General features: G+C 41.9%; 1 protein-coding gene across 9 annotated transcripts in view; it reads left to right on the top strand.

Moving 5' to 3' along the window:
• The first annotated feature begins 181 nt into the window (after nt 1–181).
• mark4b (MAP/microtubule affinity-regulating kinase 4b) overlaps nt 182–22643 on the top strand; it is a 56200-nt gene continuing 33738 nt past the window's right edge. For 2 of the 9 annotated variants that reach the window (XM_061781350.1, XM_061781351.1), the window contains exons 1-5: nt 1266–2362; nt 15465–15662; nt 16157–16210; nt 22083–22131; nt 22213–22278. In XM_061781350.1, coding sequence (XP_061637334.1) covers nt 2312–2362; nt 15465–15662; nt 16157–16210; nt 22083–22131; nt 22213–22278 — 418 coding nt within the window. In that variant the 5' untranslated portion in view covers nt 1266–2311. Of the gene's footprint in view, nt 392–1265; nt 2363–15464; nt 15663–16156; nt 16211–22082; nt 22132–22212; nt 22279–22643 lie in introns of those variants that run through there. The other 7 variants (XM_061781345.1, XM_061781349.1, XM_061781346.1 and 4 more) reach the window with 6 other exon arrangements.

Consider the following 22643-nt stretch of genomic DNA (forward strand, 5'->3'; position numbering starts at 1 on the left):
GCTGTACTCTATGCATGACATTGTTTTCATGCCATTTGTCTCCTTATGTAACAAGCCAAGCCACTTTCAAGCTGCCCACACCTCCCATATCCTGCTTAATGTATTGATGATTCCACATCCACTATTTATTTATTTTATTTTTTTTTGCCCTCTAATTGCTTTGTCCACAGCTGACCGGACACTTCTGCTCTATGGAAATATGGATGTTCTTTCCAGCATCGATCCCCACAGTCGGCAGCGAGCTCTCTGCTTTCCACTTTGTAAGCTTCTCTGACGGATGAAAGTCTTGTTTATTTTACTATTTACTTTTTAATTCATGGAGTCATAACCAAAAGGTGACGTGGGAAGGATGAGGCCTTGGGTTCGGTCCATAAGGTCCAGATCAGTCCAGGTAAGAGACGACATTGTAAAAATCTGATCAGTATCTTTGAACAGTATTTATCAAGACTGTTCATACATGTCCATTGAAATGGATGGATGTGTTCAATGACTGAAGTATTTTGAGTTCATTTCCAGGCTGCACACAACGCGTGGTAACTGAAAATAGTGATAAATAACTAAGTAGGCACGCCAACGTAGTGAAGTAACTACAGTCAATATTTGTAGGAAAAACACTCATTGGTCATACATATAAAACAAATGAAAAACTGTTTACGCACGCACCGTTCAAAATGTACTCAAAACAAAGGACCACATGTATATTGGTCATAAAAGAAAAAAGGCGGCGCAGTAAATCGGGGGGGGGGGGGGGGGGGTTAAGTACTACAAAGTACTTGTTCATTGCAATGACATGTATTAAAGATTGACCTCATAAATTCAAAGTAGGATTTGAAGCAAAGGTTATGGGTCATGGTTTCAAGAAGGGTTAGTGTTAACGGTTAAGGTTTCAAATTAGGGTTTCGAGGTCAGTTGGTGTTTCAATCCAGGTGTGGGTTTGTGTGTGTTGGACCGGCGGGGACCATAAAAGTGGCAGTGACTTCCTTCTTTCCATCCTTGTCGCACTCCCATCCTTGTTTCCTCCTCCTCTTTCAAATCCCCTTTACTTCCTTTCATGCCATCCTTCAGCTACCCTGCCTTCCATCCTTATTTTATTTCATACATCCATTCCTTCCTCCCCTGCCTTTTTCATACTAGCCTTCATCCAACCTTCCTCCCTTCCTTCTTTATGTCTTTGGTTTCATACCACCCTTCATCTAACCTCCCTTCCGCTTTCACAGCGTTCGTTCATCTTTCCTACTGTTCTTTCATGTTCAGACAGCAGTAGCTCAAGTCTGTAAGAGGACACGGGTCCAACTCTCACTACGGATGACTAAAAATGTAACAATTGCAGATATTTATTGGAGAGATGCGGGTCTGCTAGCTGGCAACTGTCCAGGTACCCTCGAGCAAGCGCGGACAGAACACTTTCGGTTACGGGGTGTCAATGAACGCATCGCCATCGTTCGACGACAGTCGGAGAGTCGCAGAATACGAGGCGTACGGGAACGCATCGCGGCCATTGTAGGGAGGAGGAAGAGAAGGAGAGTCATCCTGTTTTCTCCTTTCACCGTCATCAGACTGGACGTCCACTGGCCTCATTTTAGTGGTTTACCATAAAGGTCCGGTACCGGACGACTCCTGAGTCCAGGAGACGCCGCTGTGGAGTTATTAGCTTTTCTGTTTTGTCGCCGCACTACCGCCAGACACCGGCTACTTTCCATTGGCCGCATCCAGAAGCGGAGCTTCTAGAGGCTTTCTTCCTGACAAGGCCCCCGGTACATCACTGGAAGTGTGGACGTGTTTTCGTGACAGTTCCAAATCTAATTCGACGTGTTATTTTTGTTTGTTTTTTTAAAAAAAAAAGTCTGGGACAAAAGCGGCTAGCCCGTGAGCCAGCTAGCTTCCTAGCCCGCTGCGGTTGGCCCCTTTAATGCTCCGTGTTACTGAGGACATTTGCTGCTTAACCTTCGGGATCATCCTGTTAGCGACGCCGTCTGTCCACCGGAATGCGGCGATAGAGCCGAAGGGCCGGGAGACAGTGAACCCCCATTAAAGGTGGGTCGAAAGTCGGGCCTCTTGTGTATTTCTTCCTTTTTCGATGAGGCCGAGTTGGTGGAGCTGCGTGGAGTTCACTGGACTCTTTGCCGTGGTGCCTTCACGGACCCTCACCATGAAGATTGTATGAGAGTCCACCCAGTTCCCTCAAATACGCTGCGTCTGTTGTTGTTGTTGGCAGCCAGAGGGTGTCTTGTCTGGTCACGTGTGTACGTTAAACACCACAGTCTGCTCATTTCCCTTCTTCTCCTGACCGGAATCGCACTCAGGGACGAGCATGTCTTTATTACGCGCCGCACTGCCCGGAAACGAGCGGAACCCGGATCATGTAAGTGCATGTAAACACACACACACACACACACACACAAACATACACGCACACACTCCGCGGCGCGGAGAAGATGGGACGTTGAGAAAGTGATGCTATCGTCCATTTTGATCTATGGCACGCCCAAAAGCCGATCAATATCGAATCTAGTCTATGCAAGACCACCCTGAACCAACCCACTCAGTCCCTCGTCGCTCTTTTAGATCATTGTTTTCTGAAGCACGTAGGGATGAAACTAAACGACCAAAATGATTACCGCTATCAGTATTATGATATTGTTGGGAAACGTGGGATATAAAAGCAAATACACGCAAGAAAAGTATAAATAAAGACAACAATCAACAACCGGTATGGCTTTTTTTCATGCATGCAAGACCAATAACAGATTTTAAGGGGTTGCTTCGAACTGATTCTTTTTTTCTGACGTTGTCTGTGTACAGATATTGTCTTGAATTAATTTCACATCTGCAAGAATGCAAAAGCGAAATACAGCACCGTAGGTCTGTAAACATACGAGTCTGACTTATACAGTTCGTCTTCTATTTTTACCATTGCCTTGCGCAATGATGGGAGAGAACGATTATCAGTACAATATTATCACGGTAACAACGGGGGAAACCGTAGGTTCACACACTTGAATATACGATGAGCAATCCTATGCTCTCTTTTCACATTAGAAATTTGTGGCAAACCAAAGGTTTGTGCATGAAAGACCCCGTGCAATTTACTTAAAGGTTAAAATCACTCAAATTAGTTCAGCTCTTGCCACTTCACCTTTACTTTTTTTCCCCCTTCAGATCTTGCCACTTCACCTTTACTTTTTTCCCCTTTACATTTAATTTCCCATCTGATGAGGATAAGCGGTTCGGAATGAATGAATGAAATGCGAAAGTGAATTCTGGCCACACTTCTGCCCTAGTCCTCTTTCTAGGTGAACAACAAATCTTTGTCATCTAAGAAACCATTGTGTTTTGTAGCATCGGAGGCCTGTAAAACACATTTATGTCTTCATTTTTCTTAATGTTGTTTGCCATTGTGGTGTGCATCGGATGCGCAAAGCTGATAAACCAAGACTGCTCTCAGGCACACTAAACATGCTAATATGTGACAATAATCTAAATTTGAAACAGCAGTACTAACGGTCTGAAAGTTTCACAATTTATTGGTAAAGACTAAACTTTTTCATTCCTAGCGCACTATGATATCAAGGTTTCACTAAAATAATGCTGAAGGATAAACAATAGTGGGCGGCACCGTGACCGACTGGTTACAACGTCAGCCTCACAGTTCTGAGGTGTGAGGTTCGATCCCCGGCCCCACCTGTGTGGAGTTTGCATGTTCTCCCCGTGCCTGCGTGGGTTTTCTCCGGGCACTCCGGTTTCCTCCCACATCCCAAAAACATGCATTAATTGGAGACTCTAAATTGCCCGTAGATGTGACTGTGAGTGCAAATGGTTGTTTGTTTGTATGTGCCCTGCGATTGGCTGGCAACCAGTTCAGGGTGACAGCTGGGATAGGCTCCAGCACGCCCGCGACACTAGTGAGGAGAAGCGGCTCAGAAAATGGATGGATGGATTTTAAAAGTGTGGCCAGGGATATTCCCTGATTCAATTTGTCCTTCTTGAAAGATGGCTTTTCTAAAAATGGGTTTAAAAAAAAAAAAGGTTCTTGTGTACTGGGCCCAAGCCACGCTAGTTAGCAACTTTATCATGGCAACAGCAGCAGTGGAGCTTAAGGGGGAGGGTCCTCACCTTCTTTACTTTGTAGCCATTTTCTCATCCTTGTACATTTTCATGACCAATCACAAGTTCATCTAATTCTGCTTAATTAATGGAAATTGGTTAAAGTGTGGCCATGAAACCTTTATCAACTGTACAGGCAATGTTTTATGGTTTCCTAGTAAAAGCTACAATAGTGTGTGACATGCCGTGAGGACAGTGTTAGTTCTATAGTAGAACTGGTGCAGGACTGAAATATTTTGCTTGAGGCATGTCATGACATTTGATCAGAATGTGTAAAGGAAGTCCCAAAGTGAGGTTGACTTACGGCATGTGTGCACATGCACGGCTTTGTTGTTTTTTTCCCTCTGAAGTCACTTTGTGTGCCAATGCCGGTTTGATTTCATCATCTATTGTAAATAGACATTTTGAGGCCTTTACCATTCTCCAAAGCGCTCGGAAATTGGCTCAGTCACGCCCTCTGTAGATTTTAGCAACATGACATTTGCTTATTATGTCCATCATGAGTAGATCCACAAGAAAGTGATGCCCAGAAACACTTAAGGAAATCTACCATTTTGGTTAGAAGTGGCCATTTTACGTTGTTTTGACCATTTCCACGTGTCCATCAAAGCATCTAAAGATGTTGGCTGATTGCCACTAAATTTGAAATGCGTATACTAGCAACATGGCTGATGTCAAATTGCAAAGAATTTGAGTTTTCATCATTTCGTGTGGATGGAGCATGACGGTGAAGTTTGACGACGACTTGCTATAAAACGGGAATCTAACAACTCTTACCAGGAAATTGCTTTAAAGGTGCCACATATACTGTATTATTTTATTGCACCACAAACAAAATGCACAATTTTCAAAGAATAAGCAGATTGTTGGCCACTGTAGCTATATCATATTAATACAATGAAAAAATGGACAAGAATAAAGGAGAGATTGTGGCTATTTCAGAGGCCTTTGGCGATGATAGGCCCATTCATTGGGTGAACTCAACTCTCAACAGTTCAGTTTAAAAAAACAGCCTTGTCTATTTTAGCAACAGAGACTCTACACACTTTGCTTTTTAGCCAGAGGTACATATACATTTAATAGATACAGTTGACCATTATTGTAAAACACAATACAGTGTATATGCTGTATTGTTTCAGCTTGGCAGCGGTTGGCTGAATCTCATCCATTCTCAATACCGCTTATCCTGTTCAGGGTTTCAGGGTGCTGGAGCCTATCCCAGCTGACTTCAGGTGAAAGGCGGACTACACCCTGAACTGGTCTTCAGTCAGTCGCGGGGGACATATAGACACGGACAATCATTCACACCATCACTGAGTGGGAACTGAACCCACGCTGCCTGCACCAAAGTCAGGCAAATGTACCACTACGCCATCAGTGACTCTCTTAGTTACCTGAAACATTTGTGTTGTGGAAGATCATGTGACACAAAGCGTGAGACATACATCTGGAATGTTGCAAAGGCGTTCACTGATTCAAATTTTTAATCGCAGCAAAAGTACCAGTATTTGTGAACGGTGCACAGGAGTTGAGTCACATTTGGCCGCATCACTCGATGTGTGGTGGGCTTAAGTCAACTTCACAAGTTGAGGGCTAAAAAAAAATAAAAATAAAAATTTAGCCCCTGAAGTCAGTTTCACTTGGCAACATAACTTGTACTACTCATTTCTATCAAGAGTAGCCCCACAAAAAGTCTTAAGAAGCTATGCCTGAAAAGACAAGAGGAAGTCTGCCAATTTCGTTCAAAGCAGCCATTTTAGGGTTGGATTACTTTTGTTCCAACATCTTCTGAAATGTGAAAATTGAGCCCCTGAAGCCAGTTTCACATAACAATATGTGTTATGGGGTCAGTTCCCGCTCAGTGATGGTGAGAACGTGAGTGCGAATGGTTGTCCGTGTCTATGTGTGCCCTGCGACTGGCTGGCGACCAGTTCAGGGTGTCATCTGCCTTAACCCTGAAGTCGGCTGTGATGGGCTCCAACGACCCTGAACAGGATAAGTAATGTTGAGAATGGTTGGAGTCACAGGCTAGCTGTTACAACTTGTTAGCTAGCGCTAGCACCACATCTCAGGCCCTCCATCATGTGCTCTCCTGAGGCCCAGTCCGTCGTATATGACGCCAATAAACTTTGATAAGAGACGACCCCTATTTTTATGTGTTTTGTTTTTCAACTGGACTGCGTGGTAAGGTCAGAGAAGTGGGCCAGTCACTGCGACGTTTCCAGCTTAAAGCTCATGCTCTCAGAGGTGATTGAGGTGCCATCTGTTTGCTCTTAGCGTCTCCTACCAAGATGGCCACCTCGAAGTTGCTATACAATGCAGCTATGAGCATTTACGAGCGCTGGTAAATTTCCAGCAAATGAGAGGAATCAAATGATTAACCTCTTTCTTTCGAAGTGTATTTCTTTGTAATTGTGACCCTTTGTTACAATACATGTCTATACCCTCCTCCAGGCATCTGCAACATTTTTCAAATTTTGTTCTGTTCATAAAATGCTCATTGACATCACTCTGATGGAACTTGCTGTGTGTTTACACCATGAGAACCCACAAAAAAATACTAGAAGTGTGTCCCGAGCAGAAATAAAGAACCAATACCTAGCTAACCATGCACAGATTCAAGCTGGTTCTGACACTCTGTGCCAGATGTAGGAAATCAGCCCTGGAAGATAACCGAGCCTCCTCCATGTTTCACAGTCCGGACACTGTTCTTTTCTTGGTATGGTGAATTTTTGCATATGTGAACATAGAGTTAATGCGCTTGGCCAAAAAGCGCCAGTTTTGTCTTCTCTTTTCAAATTACATTCTCCAAGAAGCTCTGTGTTTTGTCAATATGCACTGTGGTAAATTCCAGTCTCGTTTTTACGATTTGCTTTCAACAGTTCTGTCCCTCTTGGTCGTCTCTTATGAAGTCCACTTTGTCTCAAGCGTCGATGGACGGTATGACCTAAAACTGATGTCCCATGACCTTGGAGTCCTCCTTAACTTATTTGGAAGTTGTTCAGGGCTCCTTGGTTACCATTCGTACTGTCTCTTCAATTTGTCATCCATTTTCCTTTTTTGGCCAAGTTCAGGGAGGTTAGCTACAGCCCCATGGACCTTTAAACATCTGAATAATATGTGCAACTGTCGTCACAGGAACATCAAGCTGCTTGGAGATGCCTTATAGCCTTTACCTTTGACATGCTTGTCTATAATTTTCTTTCTAATCTCCTGAGACAATTCTCTACTTTTGCTTTCTGTGGTTAATGTTCAGTGTTGTACACAGCGTGAACCAAACAACACAACACGGTGACTTACAGTACTTTTCACCCTTTAACAGTACTTTTCACCCTTTAAATAGGTAGACTGACTGATTACAAATTTGAATACACTTGTGATGCTAATTAGACTACACACCTTAGTTTAACATGACTCTATGGCTAAATTATTTTCACTCTTATCTAGGGCTACCATCATTTTTGTTCAGGCCTGTTTCATTCGTCTTTTTTTTTTTTTTTTTTTCCAATGATTTTCTTGAACCACATTGCAAAATCATTGATTTTCAATGGGTATTTTTCAGTGAATTTTTATTCATTACTACTTGTGTCAGTTTCAAGTTATTTCAGTGACTATTGTGGGTTTTTAGTTCAGTAACAGGGGAGTGCCAACAATTTTGTCCGTGTATACATACAGTAGATGCTGGCCCATTCATTAGACGGAATTTTATGGGACTCAAAACTTGCCTGGGCAGTAAGTGTTAAGCATTGTTATTTTTTGTGAGAACATGTTTCCAAAGTATCCACTAACTGCATTGTCGTTGTTATGTTACAGGTTAAGGGAAGTGACATATTAGCGCACATTCTATCATGTTAAACGACTGTAATGCCAATTGACGGACCCGTGTGTGTATACATGTAAGCCGGGTTTGAGCGGTGCTGTCAAGTTTAAAACATCAAGTGTGTTTTCACCTGTATACACCAGAAAGTTATTCCAAATGAGAATGTCAAAGCCTCCGGGGATCATGTCTGCATTAAGTGACGTGTGTGCTACTGAAAAATGCAGTGAGAACACATCTGCTCCTCATACTGTACGTACAGTGTAAAACTGGTCTGACGCCGACCTTTGCTGATAATGTTTATTGTTGACTTGGTCGTCTTGTACACACGCACAGTAGACGAAAATGTTTGTGGTATGTTCACTTTCTGTTGGAATGTTGGTGGCGTTTAAAAAGGACTTTAAAGTATAGTGGAAAGGGAAGGAAAAACTATATATGGTCTATTCTTTCATCCAGACCATCCAGCACTGTCTGTCAAGATCCTGTAATAGTTTTCATTAATTTGGCCTTTTATTTACCCCTAAAATTAGTTAACTGAAATGTGTTTATTCATATTTTATTTGCTTAACTCGTTTTAATTGTATTGTATTCTAAATGTAAAAATGTAAACGTTTCAACCATTAAAAAATGTTGTAGTCATTTTAATAACTAATGGGTTCATTCTAATTATATCAATTATAAAAATAACATTTTAAATGATGGAGTATATAAGTGGAATGTATTTTTATTATTATTAAAGAGACTAATGTTGGTTTCTTGAGCTCGTCGCCTGTTGGTTAGTGTTGCTTTTGTTAAGTTAATGTTACTGTTTGTATTTTTTTACCTTTTTGATGACAAAGAGCACTGACTGAAGTTGTAGGGCCTCTTCAGTTCTAGTTTTTGCTTAGGAACTTTGCTTTCCTATCCGAGCAAGATGACCCTGAAGTACTGGGCGGAAATATCTCTCTTTAAGAAAAGAGAATTTTTTTTTTTACCCATAACCCTTGATGGCAGTAATAGTTAAGGCAACAGGCCACCAACGAAGTTTTCCAGTTGTACGAGAAGACGCTCAAGAGTTTCACACAAAAGAGACTTGCGTCAGCCTGCTGTCGCGCAATGATGTCGGTTAGGAAAAGTTGAATTAATTTTGAACAGTGCCGTCTCTTCCTATGCTCGAAAGGTATCACCTTTTCATCTCACATCCAGCACATCCATGCTGACTTGCCCTGCTTGCGCTAACAACATGGCTATGTGAACAGAGTGTAGCTAGTTTACAAACGCTCAGTCAGTAAGAGCTGAGAACTAAGCCATTTTTAGGTCACAATATCTTGTGACTTTTCTGACCCTTCTGGCGCCTATTTTGCAAAAAAGCGACTTACAACTTGAATTCCCAATAAGAAATAGTTTTGTGTATGACAAGAAAGAAGCCTGGTATATGGCAATAGCAGCCAGTCTCACTGAACATTGCCATAGACATGGTGTCCCTTCATACATTGAAAAAGCATTGATTTATACAAATTTTGGAAACATTTGACCCCTGGTACTGTATATGCTTCCAAGCCACAAGTATTTGGTTGCACTTTCAGCTTGCCTCCCCTAAACAAATCTACACGTGAACAAAGTTTAATTATTTTTGTGGAAGATATATGAGGAAAGGTGGCACGGTGGACGACTGGTTAGCACATCTGCCTCACAGTTCTGAGGACCGACGTTCAAATCCTGGCCCCGTCTGCATGGAATTTGCATGTTCTCCCCATGCCTGCATGGGTTTTCTCCGGGTACTCCGGTTTCCTGCCACATCCCAAAAACAAGCATGGTAGGTTGATTGAAGACTCTAAATTGCCCCGCAGGTGTGAATGTGACTACAAATGGTTGTTTATATGTGGCCTGCAATTGGCTGGTGACCAGTTCAGAGTGTGCCCGCCTCTCGCCCGAAGATCGCTGGGGTGGGTTCCAGCATGCCCTCGCGCGACCCTGGTGAGGATAAGGGGTACAGAAAATGGATAGCCGGATATATGAGAAAAAACTGCTGGAATAAACAGTTTTAAAACCTGTTTGGTATCAGGAGAAATAAAGAAAATCACAGAAGAAAAGAAATGGCTAATCTTATTATGAATAAAGCCATGATCATTTGCTTTTTATTTAAGTGAAGGGGGAAAAAATAGATTAAAATTAGTCAGATTTTTGTTTAAAAAAAAAAAAAAGAAAAGGCTGTATTGCCAAGAAGTACTTGTTCTAATTCAGCGGTGTTGAACTCATTCTTCTTGTGGGCCACACTGTAGTTACAGTTTCCCATAGAGGGCCGCTAAGACTATGAAACCATATAAATGTATAATTGCCCCTTTATATGAGTACATATACAGTTAACCCCTTTCATTGTGAGGGATAGGTTCCAGATCCACAATCTGTAGAGAGACCAGATTACCAACTTTTTTTTCTAGTTTACCCCACCCACCCAAGCTTATTAAAACAAACTTTTTAAACACATTGTAAAAATATTTGAACAGGAAAAAAATTTTGAGTATCAAATGTGTTGTATGGTACCGTTCTCCCGGCGTTCAATAAAAGGCTGAAAAGTTGGACGACTGTGGCATTCCTTTCCCACATGCAAGGGCATTACAGTAAGTAAGTATGTTGTAAAACCCCGTACAAATGATCACTATAAACCACAGGTTTACATGATATAGCGGGGATTTCTGCCACAGACAGATGCATCACACACAAAAATCTGTTTTCGCGGGGGTGTGAAGGATGAAGCACAATATAGCTGGGAACACTGTATACAATAAATTGATGGGCAACGTTTATAAATGTATTTTAAAAAAGGGTTTGGTTACAAAAAAATGCAATATTTTAATGTTATTAAAATTGAAGAAAAGCGCTATTATGGTACATATTTAGCATGAATCAAGAAGTCGACGCACATGATTTGTTTTAGTGGGCCTCCTAAAATGTGTGTGTGTGTTTGGGGGGTCAAATCTGGCCCCTGAACTTTTAGTTTGACACCAGTGCTCTAATTTCTTTGTCACTGCTGTCGTCACTCATATTGGAAGTGATGCAAAGCAACTTCCTGTGGTTCTTTCCATTGCTGCAGAGACATCAGTGGGGTTAGTGATGTGACATAAGTGTTGGGATGCCCACTGGAAGTAAAAAATGAAGAAAATATGGAGTTGCTCAACATTAAAATCTTTTGGATTTGGCGCTGAATGAATGGCCTGGCAACAGTTGACGTGTGTTGTTGTCAACGCAATACAGAACCGTGACAATCAAATTTATTAACAAAATTGATGTGACGTGTTAAATAACACCTTGTGTGTAGCGGTGACTCACCCGCATCTATTTTCATCATGGGCCTCGATGTCACACTTCCTGTAGTCCACGCACTTCCTGTTACAACACACAAACACACACACAAACACACACCCTGTGTGACAGCAGGGCATTTCCTTCTGCCACCATCGCTTGTTTCTTACAGTATGCCAGTTGTTATCCATGGAAGGCAGCGTTAAAAGTACCTAAATCAAATCGTAAATTATTTAGCATTCTTAATGGCCGTAATCACTCTTAATATTAATCTGTGAAACCCAAAAAACATTATGAAATACATGTCCATACAAGTTTAAAAATAACTTGACCACTGTTGGTATTAATATATTGAACCGATATAACAACAAAATATAACAATATAACGACACAGCCTTACATAGGGCTGGTGATATTGGCTTAAAATAAAAATCACAAAAATCAGATTTCCGATTTTAATTATTTCCCCTGGCGGCACGGTGGACGACTGGTTAGCACATCTGCCTCACAGGTTGCTGGTTCAAATCCAGCTTCGCCTGTGTGGCGTTTGCATGTTCTCCCCGTGACTGCGTGGGTTTTCTTCGGCTACTCCGGTTTCCTCCCACATCCCAAAAACATGCATGGTAGGTGAATTGAAAACTCTAAATTCCCTGTAGATCTGAATGTCAGTGGGGATGGTTGGTTGTTTATATGTGCCCTGCGATTTGCTGGCGTCCAGTTCGGGTTGTACCCCGCCTCTTGCCCGGAGGCAGCTGGGGCCGCGACCCTAGTGAGTATAAGCGGTACGAAAAATTAATGAATTAATTAATTATTTCCCCCCTCCCTTCGCTTATAGCAAAGCAAATGACAATGAGATTATTCCAAACAGGTTTTGCTTGTTTTGTTCCCCTTCTGAGATTTGCTTTTTCTCCTGATACCAAACAAACTTTGTAAAAGATTTTTCCCCCAACATTAACTTACATGAACCTCTACAGGAATAATCCAAACTTTTATTTTATTAATTTATTCATTTTTTTAACATATAATGTGAACATAAGCGCTTGCTCTTGGGTAAAATGTCCCTTTTGTCAAAACAGCATATAAACACAGTCCTTGATAAATTTCGTTTTTGAATTTTAAAAGTTCAACAGTCTAACATAAAATTAACTGCATCAATCAAAAAGTAAGGCTGCACCCACCTCCAGCTCGCTCGTGTGCTTTTTTAAATTTTTTTATTTATTTATTTATTTTTTGGTATATAAGTGAAGCACAACCTTAGCAAAATATTTGTGGCTCGAAAGTACATACCATCCATCCATCCATTTTCTGAGCCGCTTCTCCTCACTAGGGTCGCGGGCGTGCTGGAGCCTATCCCAGCTATCATCGGGCAGGAGGCGGGGTACACCCTGAACTGGTTGCCAGCCAATCGCAGCGAAAGTACATACCTCGGTTCAAAAGTTTCCAACGCAAATAAATAACAGCTTTTGTACCATATAAATGGGCAGCATGTCATTAGCCGGGTTTACATGCAGACGTTTTTGTCATTCCAATTGAAATCATTCCAATTGAAGATCTCTGGTTAAGTGTTTGGATGTGACATGGTCTATTCCGATCTAGAGTTTACATTGGCCACTACATTAATGTGAACAACCTTTTTACGGACGTGTGACATGCAGATGGATGTAAACATCACGTGATTTATTAAGATGGAGGTATTTTATTTAGTACAGTGGATGCAATTGTTTTTACACTTTTATGAAAGCACCAGCTTGATTTAAAACAAGTTAACATCACCGCACATTTAAGTCAAGACAGAGCAGCCCTACACATTCACATTTTACATGACTAAAATGTACTTCTGATCGGTTTCGCAAAAGGAATATTCCACTGCTGTGAATCCAAATGAAATTCCATTCGGGTTTGGCCTTTTTATTCCGACTGAGCTGTTTATATGGGGCATTTTCATTCTGTTTTGGCTTAGAATCGGAATACAAGTCTCCATTTCAAACCCAGTTTTTGACAATATTCAGCGCGACTGACTCCGTGATAGCCTTCCACCGGGCTCTTTTCTCGCCATACGCAAAGCGATGTGTGCTTTTGTAAACTAGCTCCTGTCTGTGCACCTCAGCAGGGACGCAAACATTCTTTAAAAAAAAAAAATCCTCCTGAAAATACATTTTAAATAATAGATCAAACTAATTAATCGCCAGCCCTTACTACGTTTGTACATGTGTGAAAACGTCACACCACCATGCAATGTAAAAATACTATATACTAGTTCTGCCATTCCTCACTCATCTGTCTTGTAGTATGCAAGATGAAGTGTTGGGTGTTTTGAGTGGGGATGATTGGGTGTTCGATGTGATGGAGGGCGACAGAGGCTCAAATTGATGTGAGGTCACCCAAAATGAAGATTGTGCCACGAGACAAAAGAGAAGGCGGGTCAGGTGTTAAAAAAGCGGGATGGGAGGAAATTTGCTTTATGTGGGGGTGGGGGATCACTGGGGGAAGGGACAAGGGAATTAAGGTGAAGAGGAATACACCTTATATTGTTTATGATGGAGGATTTCTATATCGTTTTTCTCTTCATAAATAATATATTAATACCCCAGCTAGATACCACACGGTTGTTTTGCCGCTCTTGTGCAATAATAGAGGTGTATAATTTCATTAGATTTTGAATTTTCTTTTATTTTTTTCACATTTTATGAAGAAATCTATATATTTCTTTTGTAAATATTATTTTTACATTTTTTTTTGTCTTAATACCCTTAATACACTTGTTTTGCAAGTTTGTTGCAATGGGGATGTATAGTTTATTTTTCTTTTTTAAAATAATGTATTATTTATTCATGTTTTTAGAAAAAAATATATTTAATTTATTTATCATTTGTTTATTTAAATTTTTTATGCACATTTTTTTCAGTACAGTACAGAGGTTAACCATAAATGCAGTGCAGCTCATCCTCTGGCTCGGGAGTGTCATGGTTGTCACGTCAAGATTGTTGACTTTCTGTTCATTTCCTAAAAAAAAAATAATAATAATAAATTTTACTGTTGACATTGCGCTTTTCTAAAAAGAAAAGATGTAAGCTATACATTCAATGTTTATTTTGTTCATTGTATAACAGGAAGTGATCTTTGTGTAATCCCCTTTCACAAATTATTTAACCACCCCTAACCCTTTTATAGAGAACCCAGCAATACAAGCAGTAGCATTTCTAAACATCACTTAACAAACTTAACCAAACTTAACTAAAATGTTGGTCCGTCTTAGAGTCCTATAAAGCCTTATTCAGCCATCCCAAATTATTGCAAATTTATTGCAAGTGAAATAACTAAGAACTCACGTACACGTAAGTATTTACTGCCTTCGTGCAGTACTTTGTTGGTGCACCTTTGGTAGCAATTACAGCCTCCATCCATCCATCCACTTCCTTTACCGCTTATCCTCACCAGGGTCGCGGGCCGCTGGAGCCCATCCCAGCCATCTTCGGGCGGGAGGCGGGGTACACTCTCAGCCGGTTGCCAGCCAATCGCAGGGCACACAAAACAAACAACCATTCGCACTCACAATCACACCTACGGGCAATTTAGAGTCTCCAATCAACCTACCACGCATGTTTTGGGGATGTGGGAGGAAACCGGAGTGCCCGGAGAAAACCCACCCAGGCACGGGGAGAACATGCAAACTCCACAGAGGCGGGGCCGGGATTTGAACCCTGGTCCCCAGAACTGTGAGGCAGATGTGCTAACCAGTCGCCCACTGTGCCAGCCAATTACAGCCTCGTTTTTAAAAAAATATATGATATCGCAAGCTTGGCACACCTATCTTTGCGTAGTTTCATCCATTCTGATTTGCAGCAACACTCAAGCTCTGTCATCTTGGATAGGGAGTGTTTTGTTGTTTGTTTTTTTAAAATATATTTTTATTAAATTCTCAAAAACGTTTTTCAAATTGTCGTTATGTGGTGGTGTGTGTAGAATTCATTTCGGAATAAGGCTGTAACATAATAAAATGTAGATAAAGTGAAGCTTTGGGAATACTATCCGGATGCACTAAGAAGTTTTTTACTTGTTTTCATTTTGTCATTTTGGGGTGTTAGGTAAGGAATTTTGAGAGAGGAAAATTAATTTGATCTATTTTGGAATAAGGCTATATAACAACAAAATGTGGAAAAAGTGAAGCAGTGTGAATACTTTTTAGATGACTGATGTTTGCTACGCAGTGACTCTCTTTGTCTTTTCTGATGCCGAGCGTCTGTTTGTTGTGTCTCCTCAGCACACCTCACTGTCCACCAGTCGCTCAGACAAGGGCTCAGGCTGGTCCAGCCGCTCACTGGGCGCTCGATGCCGCAACTCCATCGCACTGTGCTCAGACGAGCAGCCGCACATCGGAAACTACCGGCTGCTCAAGACCATCGGCAAGGGCAATTTTGCCAAGGTCAAACTGGCGCGACACATCCTCACGGGTAGAGAGGTACGTTTTTTGAAGAGCTGAAGTCTTAAGGCTGGAATTACACTGCTAGTCCAAGTGCCCAATTCCGAAGTAATGCCTCTATCTCCTTTCTTTTCTATCTACTGTACTTCCACGTACATGTCAAGTGACACTTAGCCCATTTGATTCTAATCTGAGCCATGCGACATGGATGTAAAGCACTTGAGTGTTTCGAGTCTGACCTACATTTCTGTTAGTTAACTTGTTAATGAAGTTATGGAGGAAAAAACATCCTGTCAGATAAATGTTGCCCCGCCGCACACAAGCATGACCACGTAAGAGTGGTGTAGCGTGTAGGTTTGACAAGGTCAGAGTTGATCGTGGTTGGTTTGTGGTTTGTGGTATTTACTTCCTGTCGTTTCTCGCAGCAAAATAACTGTAGCTTGTTTGTCCTCTCAGAAAAAGTGGGTGCTGTTTTCATGGAACCTCCTGTTTGTTGTAGTCATTAACTTGTGATCCTTTTGTTTGTTGTTTAGGTTGCAATAAAAATCATTGATAAAACACAACTCAACCCCACAAGTCTACAGAAGGTGAGTGAAAATGTTATTTTTTTATTATTTAATAAAGGTTACGGGTGAAATACATTTCATTTTTTCTATTTTTAAATTGTCATGTTTATTTAATTTTTTATGTTGTTTATTTTTTTATTTAAAATGTATTTTGTTATTTTTTTAGTTTTTAATTTTTTAAATATATTTTACGTTCAATTTTGGAATTTTAAATTTTATAATCATTTTGCTTTTTTTATCTGTTTTATTTTAAGTTTAAAAATACATATTTAAATTTTCATTTATAGTAGACCGTTATTTTATTTTATATTGGTATATTATACTAAATTGCAATTGTTTTACTATGTCATTTTTGATATTTGAAATTTATATTTTGTTTTTACTGTTTTCTTTGTATTTTAATTATTCAAGAGGAAATTCTATTTTGAAGAAGTTGATTTAATCTTTTAAAATTAAATGAAATTCATGATATAATAATAAAACCACTTTGAAATGAATTAGTCATGACACATGCTGTTATTCTAAAAAGAAATAGAGCGAGCTGTCGCATATTAGCAGTTCAGAATTTTCAAATTAGCTTATTCGTGGATTTTTGGGGGGAATTTTATTATATCCATTATTAGTTGAAAAACTCACATATTCACTGTTTTTGTGCTCAGGCCTCAGGAACTCATGTTGAAGTGAGGAGAGGGTCTTCATTTAGTCAGGCCATAACCTTGTCTAATGGACAAAAGATTCTTTGTCAACGTCTTTATGTCTCAAAAGTGTTCACTGTCAATTGACTGTCTGTTGTCGTACAAGAGCGGCTCCAACTACTGGAGACAAATTCCTTGTGTGTTTTCTTGCGCATACTTGGCAAATAAAGATGATTCTGATTCTGATTTTGTGACATCTGTAGGCAAATAATGTACAAACCTTTTTGTGTGGTCATAAATTACTCACAGATTTTTGCTATCCGCAACAGGGCTCGGCCCCGATCCCCTTTTAATAGCAGGTGTTCACTGTATAGACTCATGATCTCAAACAAGGTGGCTATCTATTTTGTTTACATGTGATCTGACTCCTTACGTTAGATGTATGTTTACGAGAGCAGACCTCCACCAAGGCAGTTCCATTTCTTATTTCAGTAATGGTTCTCTTGAAATAGTGTTGTCAGTCCAGTTCAAGTTTTGTGTTTCTGTGCTTTCAGACGAACCAAACAGACCAAACCATACAGTAACCTCCTTGGGGGAGATAACAAGAAGCAGTGTAGTGTGTTGACTGTGTGCTTCTCATGTCTCAGGGTGTTTTTCCAGAGGATTGAGAGTCACAGTCCATTATTGAGTTCAGATTCAGCATTTCCCGTATAGATTGCAAAGGCAGCCACCCCAGCGAATGTTTGAACAGCTTTTTCTTACCCCAACCTGCCAGCGTACCGATCATGTTATCTCCATGTACAAAGCATTATTTATTGTTTTAAATACATAAAGCATGAGGCAATTTTCTCTTCTCTATTGTGGGAAAAAAAACCTTGGTGATATTTTCTCACACTTGGTACAAATTGCTCTTTGTACGACAAACAAATGGAGCCTTTGTCTGATTATTGGTTAACTTTATCAGCACCCTCGCAACAACAACACGATCCATACGGCATCCCGTGTACACATGCACGCGCAGACACACACACACACACGCACACAGAGTTGGGCTATTGATGAGTTGTCTGCTGGTTAGCTAACAAGTGTTGATAACGTCAGAGTATCGATGGCATCTGGCCCTGTGCAATAGTGGCTCCCATCTGGCCAAGATACCAATCAGGCTCTACCGCTTCTATTTCTACTGTGAGAACACGAACGGTAGCGCAAACTAGCGGCAAGGTTTTTAGCAAAAGTGACAGAAAAGCCTCCTCGCCTTTCTTTACAACGTGACATCACCAACTACTGCCCTGGCATGCATATGACAGTATTTTCCCTTTGATTATTTATTTTTTTGACACCTTTTGTCATGACACTTCCATCCATCCATTTTCTGTACCGCTTATCCTCACTAGGGTCGCGGGTGTGCTGGAGCCTATCCCAGCTATCTTCGGGCAAGAGGCGGGGTACACCCTGAACTGGCCACCAGCCAATCGACATTTCCACAAACATATTTTGAGCAGGTTGTTGTCACATCAAGGTACCCAGTTACCTCCCGAAGCAACAAATGTGAGGGTTTTGGCACTATTTTTTGGGGATCCCTGTTTCAGGAGGTACCGAGGTACATTTACGTGACAACAATCTACCAAAACACTTTCTAAAGACGCACTCAACTGTTTTTCCTAGTCTTATCCAGAAGCATTTCTTGTGGGTGAATTTCAAGTATGCAAGCAATTAATATCTGTAAAAAAAATAAAAAAATTCTACTGTATATGAAACCACCATTGCAGTTTTATATGTGACGCACTCACACATGCCATGATGCATGCAACTTTTCTGTAGATTATTGTCATGTAAACGTGCCCATAAACTGCCGCTAGTGACGCTGATAAACTGTTTGTAGACAGAGCCGTCATCAAGGGGAAGCTTTTTTCCCCCCTTGTAGTGCCCCCGTTTTGGCCCCTTAAACCCGGAGCTGAATTCCAGACAGGCGAACAAAAGGGGAGCAGCCTGAGGTGGGGAGTTGTGGGGCCTTTGCACAGGACAGGAGAAAGACAAGATAGGGAGAAGACAGACGATGTGGACTTGGTTGCCTTTCTGTCTTTTGTCTCTAGGTGTAATGCAATTATATGCATTGCTATTGTGTCATGTTGTTGGCCCACAGTGCTTTGTTGTGGTTTTGTATGGAGAATCATTGGACAAGAGGGCAGACATCTTGAGAGCAGCTTTTCCCACAAGCGACACAAACACAATACAGACAAACTGGCCAAAATTTAAGGGCTAAAACAATACACTTCAGGTGGAAAATGCGGCTTTAATGTAGACCATAGTTCCTGCGGTCCAATCATACAATCATCCTCCAAAGGTTCCTGCTGTGGACATACTCCATTGGATTCTATCAAGGTCTTCTTAGTTTACATGTTTGTTAGCTTCATTTAAGACTCTAAATTGTCCATAGGTGTTAATGTGAATATGAACGGTTGTTTGTCAACCAGTCCTAGGTGTACCCCACTTCTCTTGCCAAAAGTCATTTTAGGATGATGGAAGACTGAAAATTGAGCGGCACGGTGGCCGACTGGTTAGAGCGTCAGCCTCACAGTTCTGAGGACCCGGGTTCAATCCCCGGCCCCGCCTGTGTGGAGTTTGCATGTTCTCCCCGTGCCTGCGTGGGTTTTCTCCGGGTACTCCGGTTTCCTCCCACATCCCAAAAACATGCATGAATTGGAGACTCTAAATTGCCCGTAGGCATGACTGTGAGTGCGAATGGTTGTTTGTTCCTATGTGCCCTGCGATTGGCTGGCAACCAGTTCAGGGTGTACCCCGCCTCCTGCCCGATGACAGCTGGGATAGGCTCCAGCACGCCCGTGAGGAGAAGCGGCTCAGAAAATGGATGGATGGATGGAAGACTGAAAATTGTCCATAGGTTTGAATGCCTGTTTGTCTATGTGCCCTGCCATTGGTTGGTGATTAGTCCAGGGCGTACCTAGCCTCTAGCCCAAAGTCAGCTGGGATAGACTCCACCCAGCTCACCCTAACACAGCCCTAATGAGGACGAGCGCTCTAGAAAATGGTTGGACAAAATAACATGACTCAGTGTACCAGTCTGTTAGAGAGAGTAATCAAATTAAGTAAGTGGAGCATCTGAGTGTTTTAAGAAGAATTAAGGGGATGAGCCTGTCACCTCTACTTTACATTTTCCACCTCCCATCAGTCATAAGCTGAGATGAATGACGTTTGCATTTCTCTCCAGCTTTTCCGTCCCACCTTGCCCATTGGAACCTTCTCTGGATCTTTTATTTCACTTCCTGGTCGTCCACCATGACAACAACCATGCCTGGTGGTCATGGTTGCCGTGACAATGTTGTTTTTAATTCCCCCCCGAAGTGCCACAATGCCGGCTGCACACACAGCTGCTGTGACTTACCCATTAACTGTGGTAACAGTTAAAAAGTTATTGTCAAATTGTGATTATTGTCAATACAGTTTTAGAATCTCTTGAGAGTGCAAGGGGTTCTCTGTTTATGACGAGTTCTGATCTTATGTGGGCAAATCCTTAAAAGGATCATTAAACTTTTGATGCCTCAGGCATAGCTCGCAATTTAGCCTCACCCATCAGTTGATTGGTGCTCATATGGGCAAATTCCGTTGGAGGAGTTTGCACAAAAGTGACTAATTCTAGCCAAAATGGCTCACTTTCTGTTCAATTTGGAGCACGGGTTCCTTGAGACTTTTTGTGCATTCTGTGATGATAGACATAGCACAATGTCGTGTGAAACTCCTGTTGGGGGGTCTTTTTTAAATTATTGTATTTTTTCCCAAACATGCTGACTATCAAACTTTTACACCATGCTTCGCCCAAATTAGATTGATAGATGGCATAGGCAAAAAAAAAAATCTTTGCCATTTAGCATTGCCCAACTGTCAAGTATACCTACTTCCAATAAAAAAAAACATTTAAAAAAAACACAAAGTATGTGAAATCAGGGCGGCACGGTGGACGACTGGTTAGAGCGTCAGCCTCACAGTTCTGAGGAGCCGGGTTCAATCCCCGGCCCCGCCTGTGTGGAGTTTGCATGTTCTCCCCGTGCCTGCGTGGGTTTTCTCCGGGCACTCCGGTTTACTTCCACATCCGCGCAAAACTTTAGGCTGTCAATCGAATGCGGGCCTTCTCTCGCAGCTCCTAAGCCGGGGGAGGAGAATTCCCAGCGATGCACATTGCATACGCTCTCACAGGCCACAGAGAGGCACTCTGGGGGAGCCAGGCAGCCTATGAGCCCCGGCGTAATGAGCGGCAGGCGCACCGGGACGATTTTCCCTCTTTTGTCTTCGTTGAAATACAGTGGGCCGTCATCATGTTGCTGTGTTGGCCGAAGGGTGTACCATATATGGCCACAGCAGTGTGATGCACCGCCGTCCCCCTGAATGATATTTTTTCTCCGCCTCCTTGCCCCACGACGTTACGGTCGGCAACTGTCAGGCTGATGCCTGTAACGCCGTTGCGCCGGACCGCTGGCGGCTACTCTAACCACTTGCAGGCAGAGATACTGTAGTCCAAATAACACAAAACATATACACTTCAGGGAAGCATGCTATACTGGTAGCAATGGGCTGGAGCCTATCCCAGCTATCTTTGGGCGAGAGGCGGGGTACACCCTGTACTGCTCCCCAGCTAATCGCAGGGCACATACTGTATAAACAAACATCCATTTGCACTCACATTCACACCTACGGGCGATTTAGAGACCTCAGTTAACCTACCATCCATGTTTTTGGGATGTGGGAGGAAACCGGAGTACCCGGAGAAAACCCACGCAGGCACAGGGAGATCATGCAAACTCCACACAGGCCGGATTTGAACCCGGGTCCTCAGAACTGTGAGGCAGATGTGCTAACCAGTCGTCCATCGTGCCACCACATATTTAATGTATTTAGAAAAAAAACACAAAAATGACTTTACTGGGTCTTTTAAGTGTTTGAGTTCAGCAGCTTGTCGTCACGTTTTTTAATTCTGCGGGCATCTAACCATTTCACTATCAGCACGTCTTTGAACACAACATTCTGCAAAATGCATTATAATGAGGCAGAAGCGTGGGGCAGTGAGGTGGGATGAGACGGCAGTCTCAAGCACCATGATGAATGGATGAGGGGGTAGTAGCGAACACACCCAGGGATAGAGGCCTACTGTACAGCTATCACACTCCCCTAGGGGAAACCAAAGATGGCTCCATGTGCATGTATGAATATGAGTCACTTTGATGATCTAGGGTCTTTTTTTTCAGCTTTTTCGCGAGGTACGCATCATGAAAACCCTCAACCATCCCAACATAGGTGAGTTACTTTTGAGGTTGTCTTTATCGGCAGGCTTTATTTTGTGAAACCTGCTTTTCTGTGTGTGTGTGTGTGTTACAGTCCAGCTTTTTGAAGTCATAGAGACTGAGAAGACTCTGTACCTGATCATGGAGTATGCCAGTGGAGGTAAGAGAGTGAAGCTTTTACTTGTGGTAAATGACTTGAAGGACACATTACACAAACGCTCAACAAAACCAGTTGCTCTTCTTTTTGTGTTTTGCAACTGTCACCTTCAGTGAGCTTCCTTGTTGGCCATCATTGCTATTTGCATCACAATCACGATTTGCAATTGTAAATATTGAACAGGTTTAACATTTATGATTGTTGGCCCCACTGTTATCTGAGCAGATCAGGGAGAAAATAAATCTTAACACGCCCCACACCACAGGATAGTCGCTCAAGACACCGGATAATCAGACTTTTGATCGTAAAAGAGGAAAATTGCTCAAATTTGGCCCAGATTGTAGCTATGCATGCTCCCTGCTTTACCC

This window comes from Phyllopteryx taeniolatus, chromosome 8, assembly GCF_024500385.1.
Source record: "Phyllopteryx taeniolatus isolate TA_2022b chromosome 8, UOR_Ptae_1.2, whole genome shotgun sequence".
In the NCBI taxonomy this organism is placed as follows: Eukaryota; Metazoa; Chordata; class Actinopteri; order Syngnathiformes; family Syngnathidae; genus Phyllopteryx; species Phyllopteryx taeniolatus.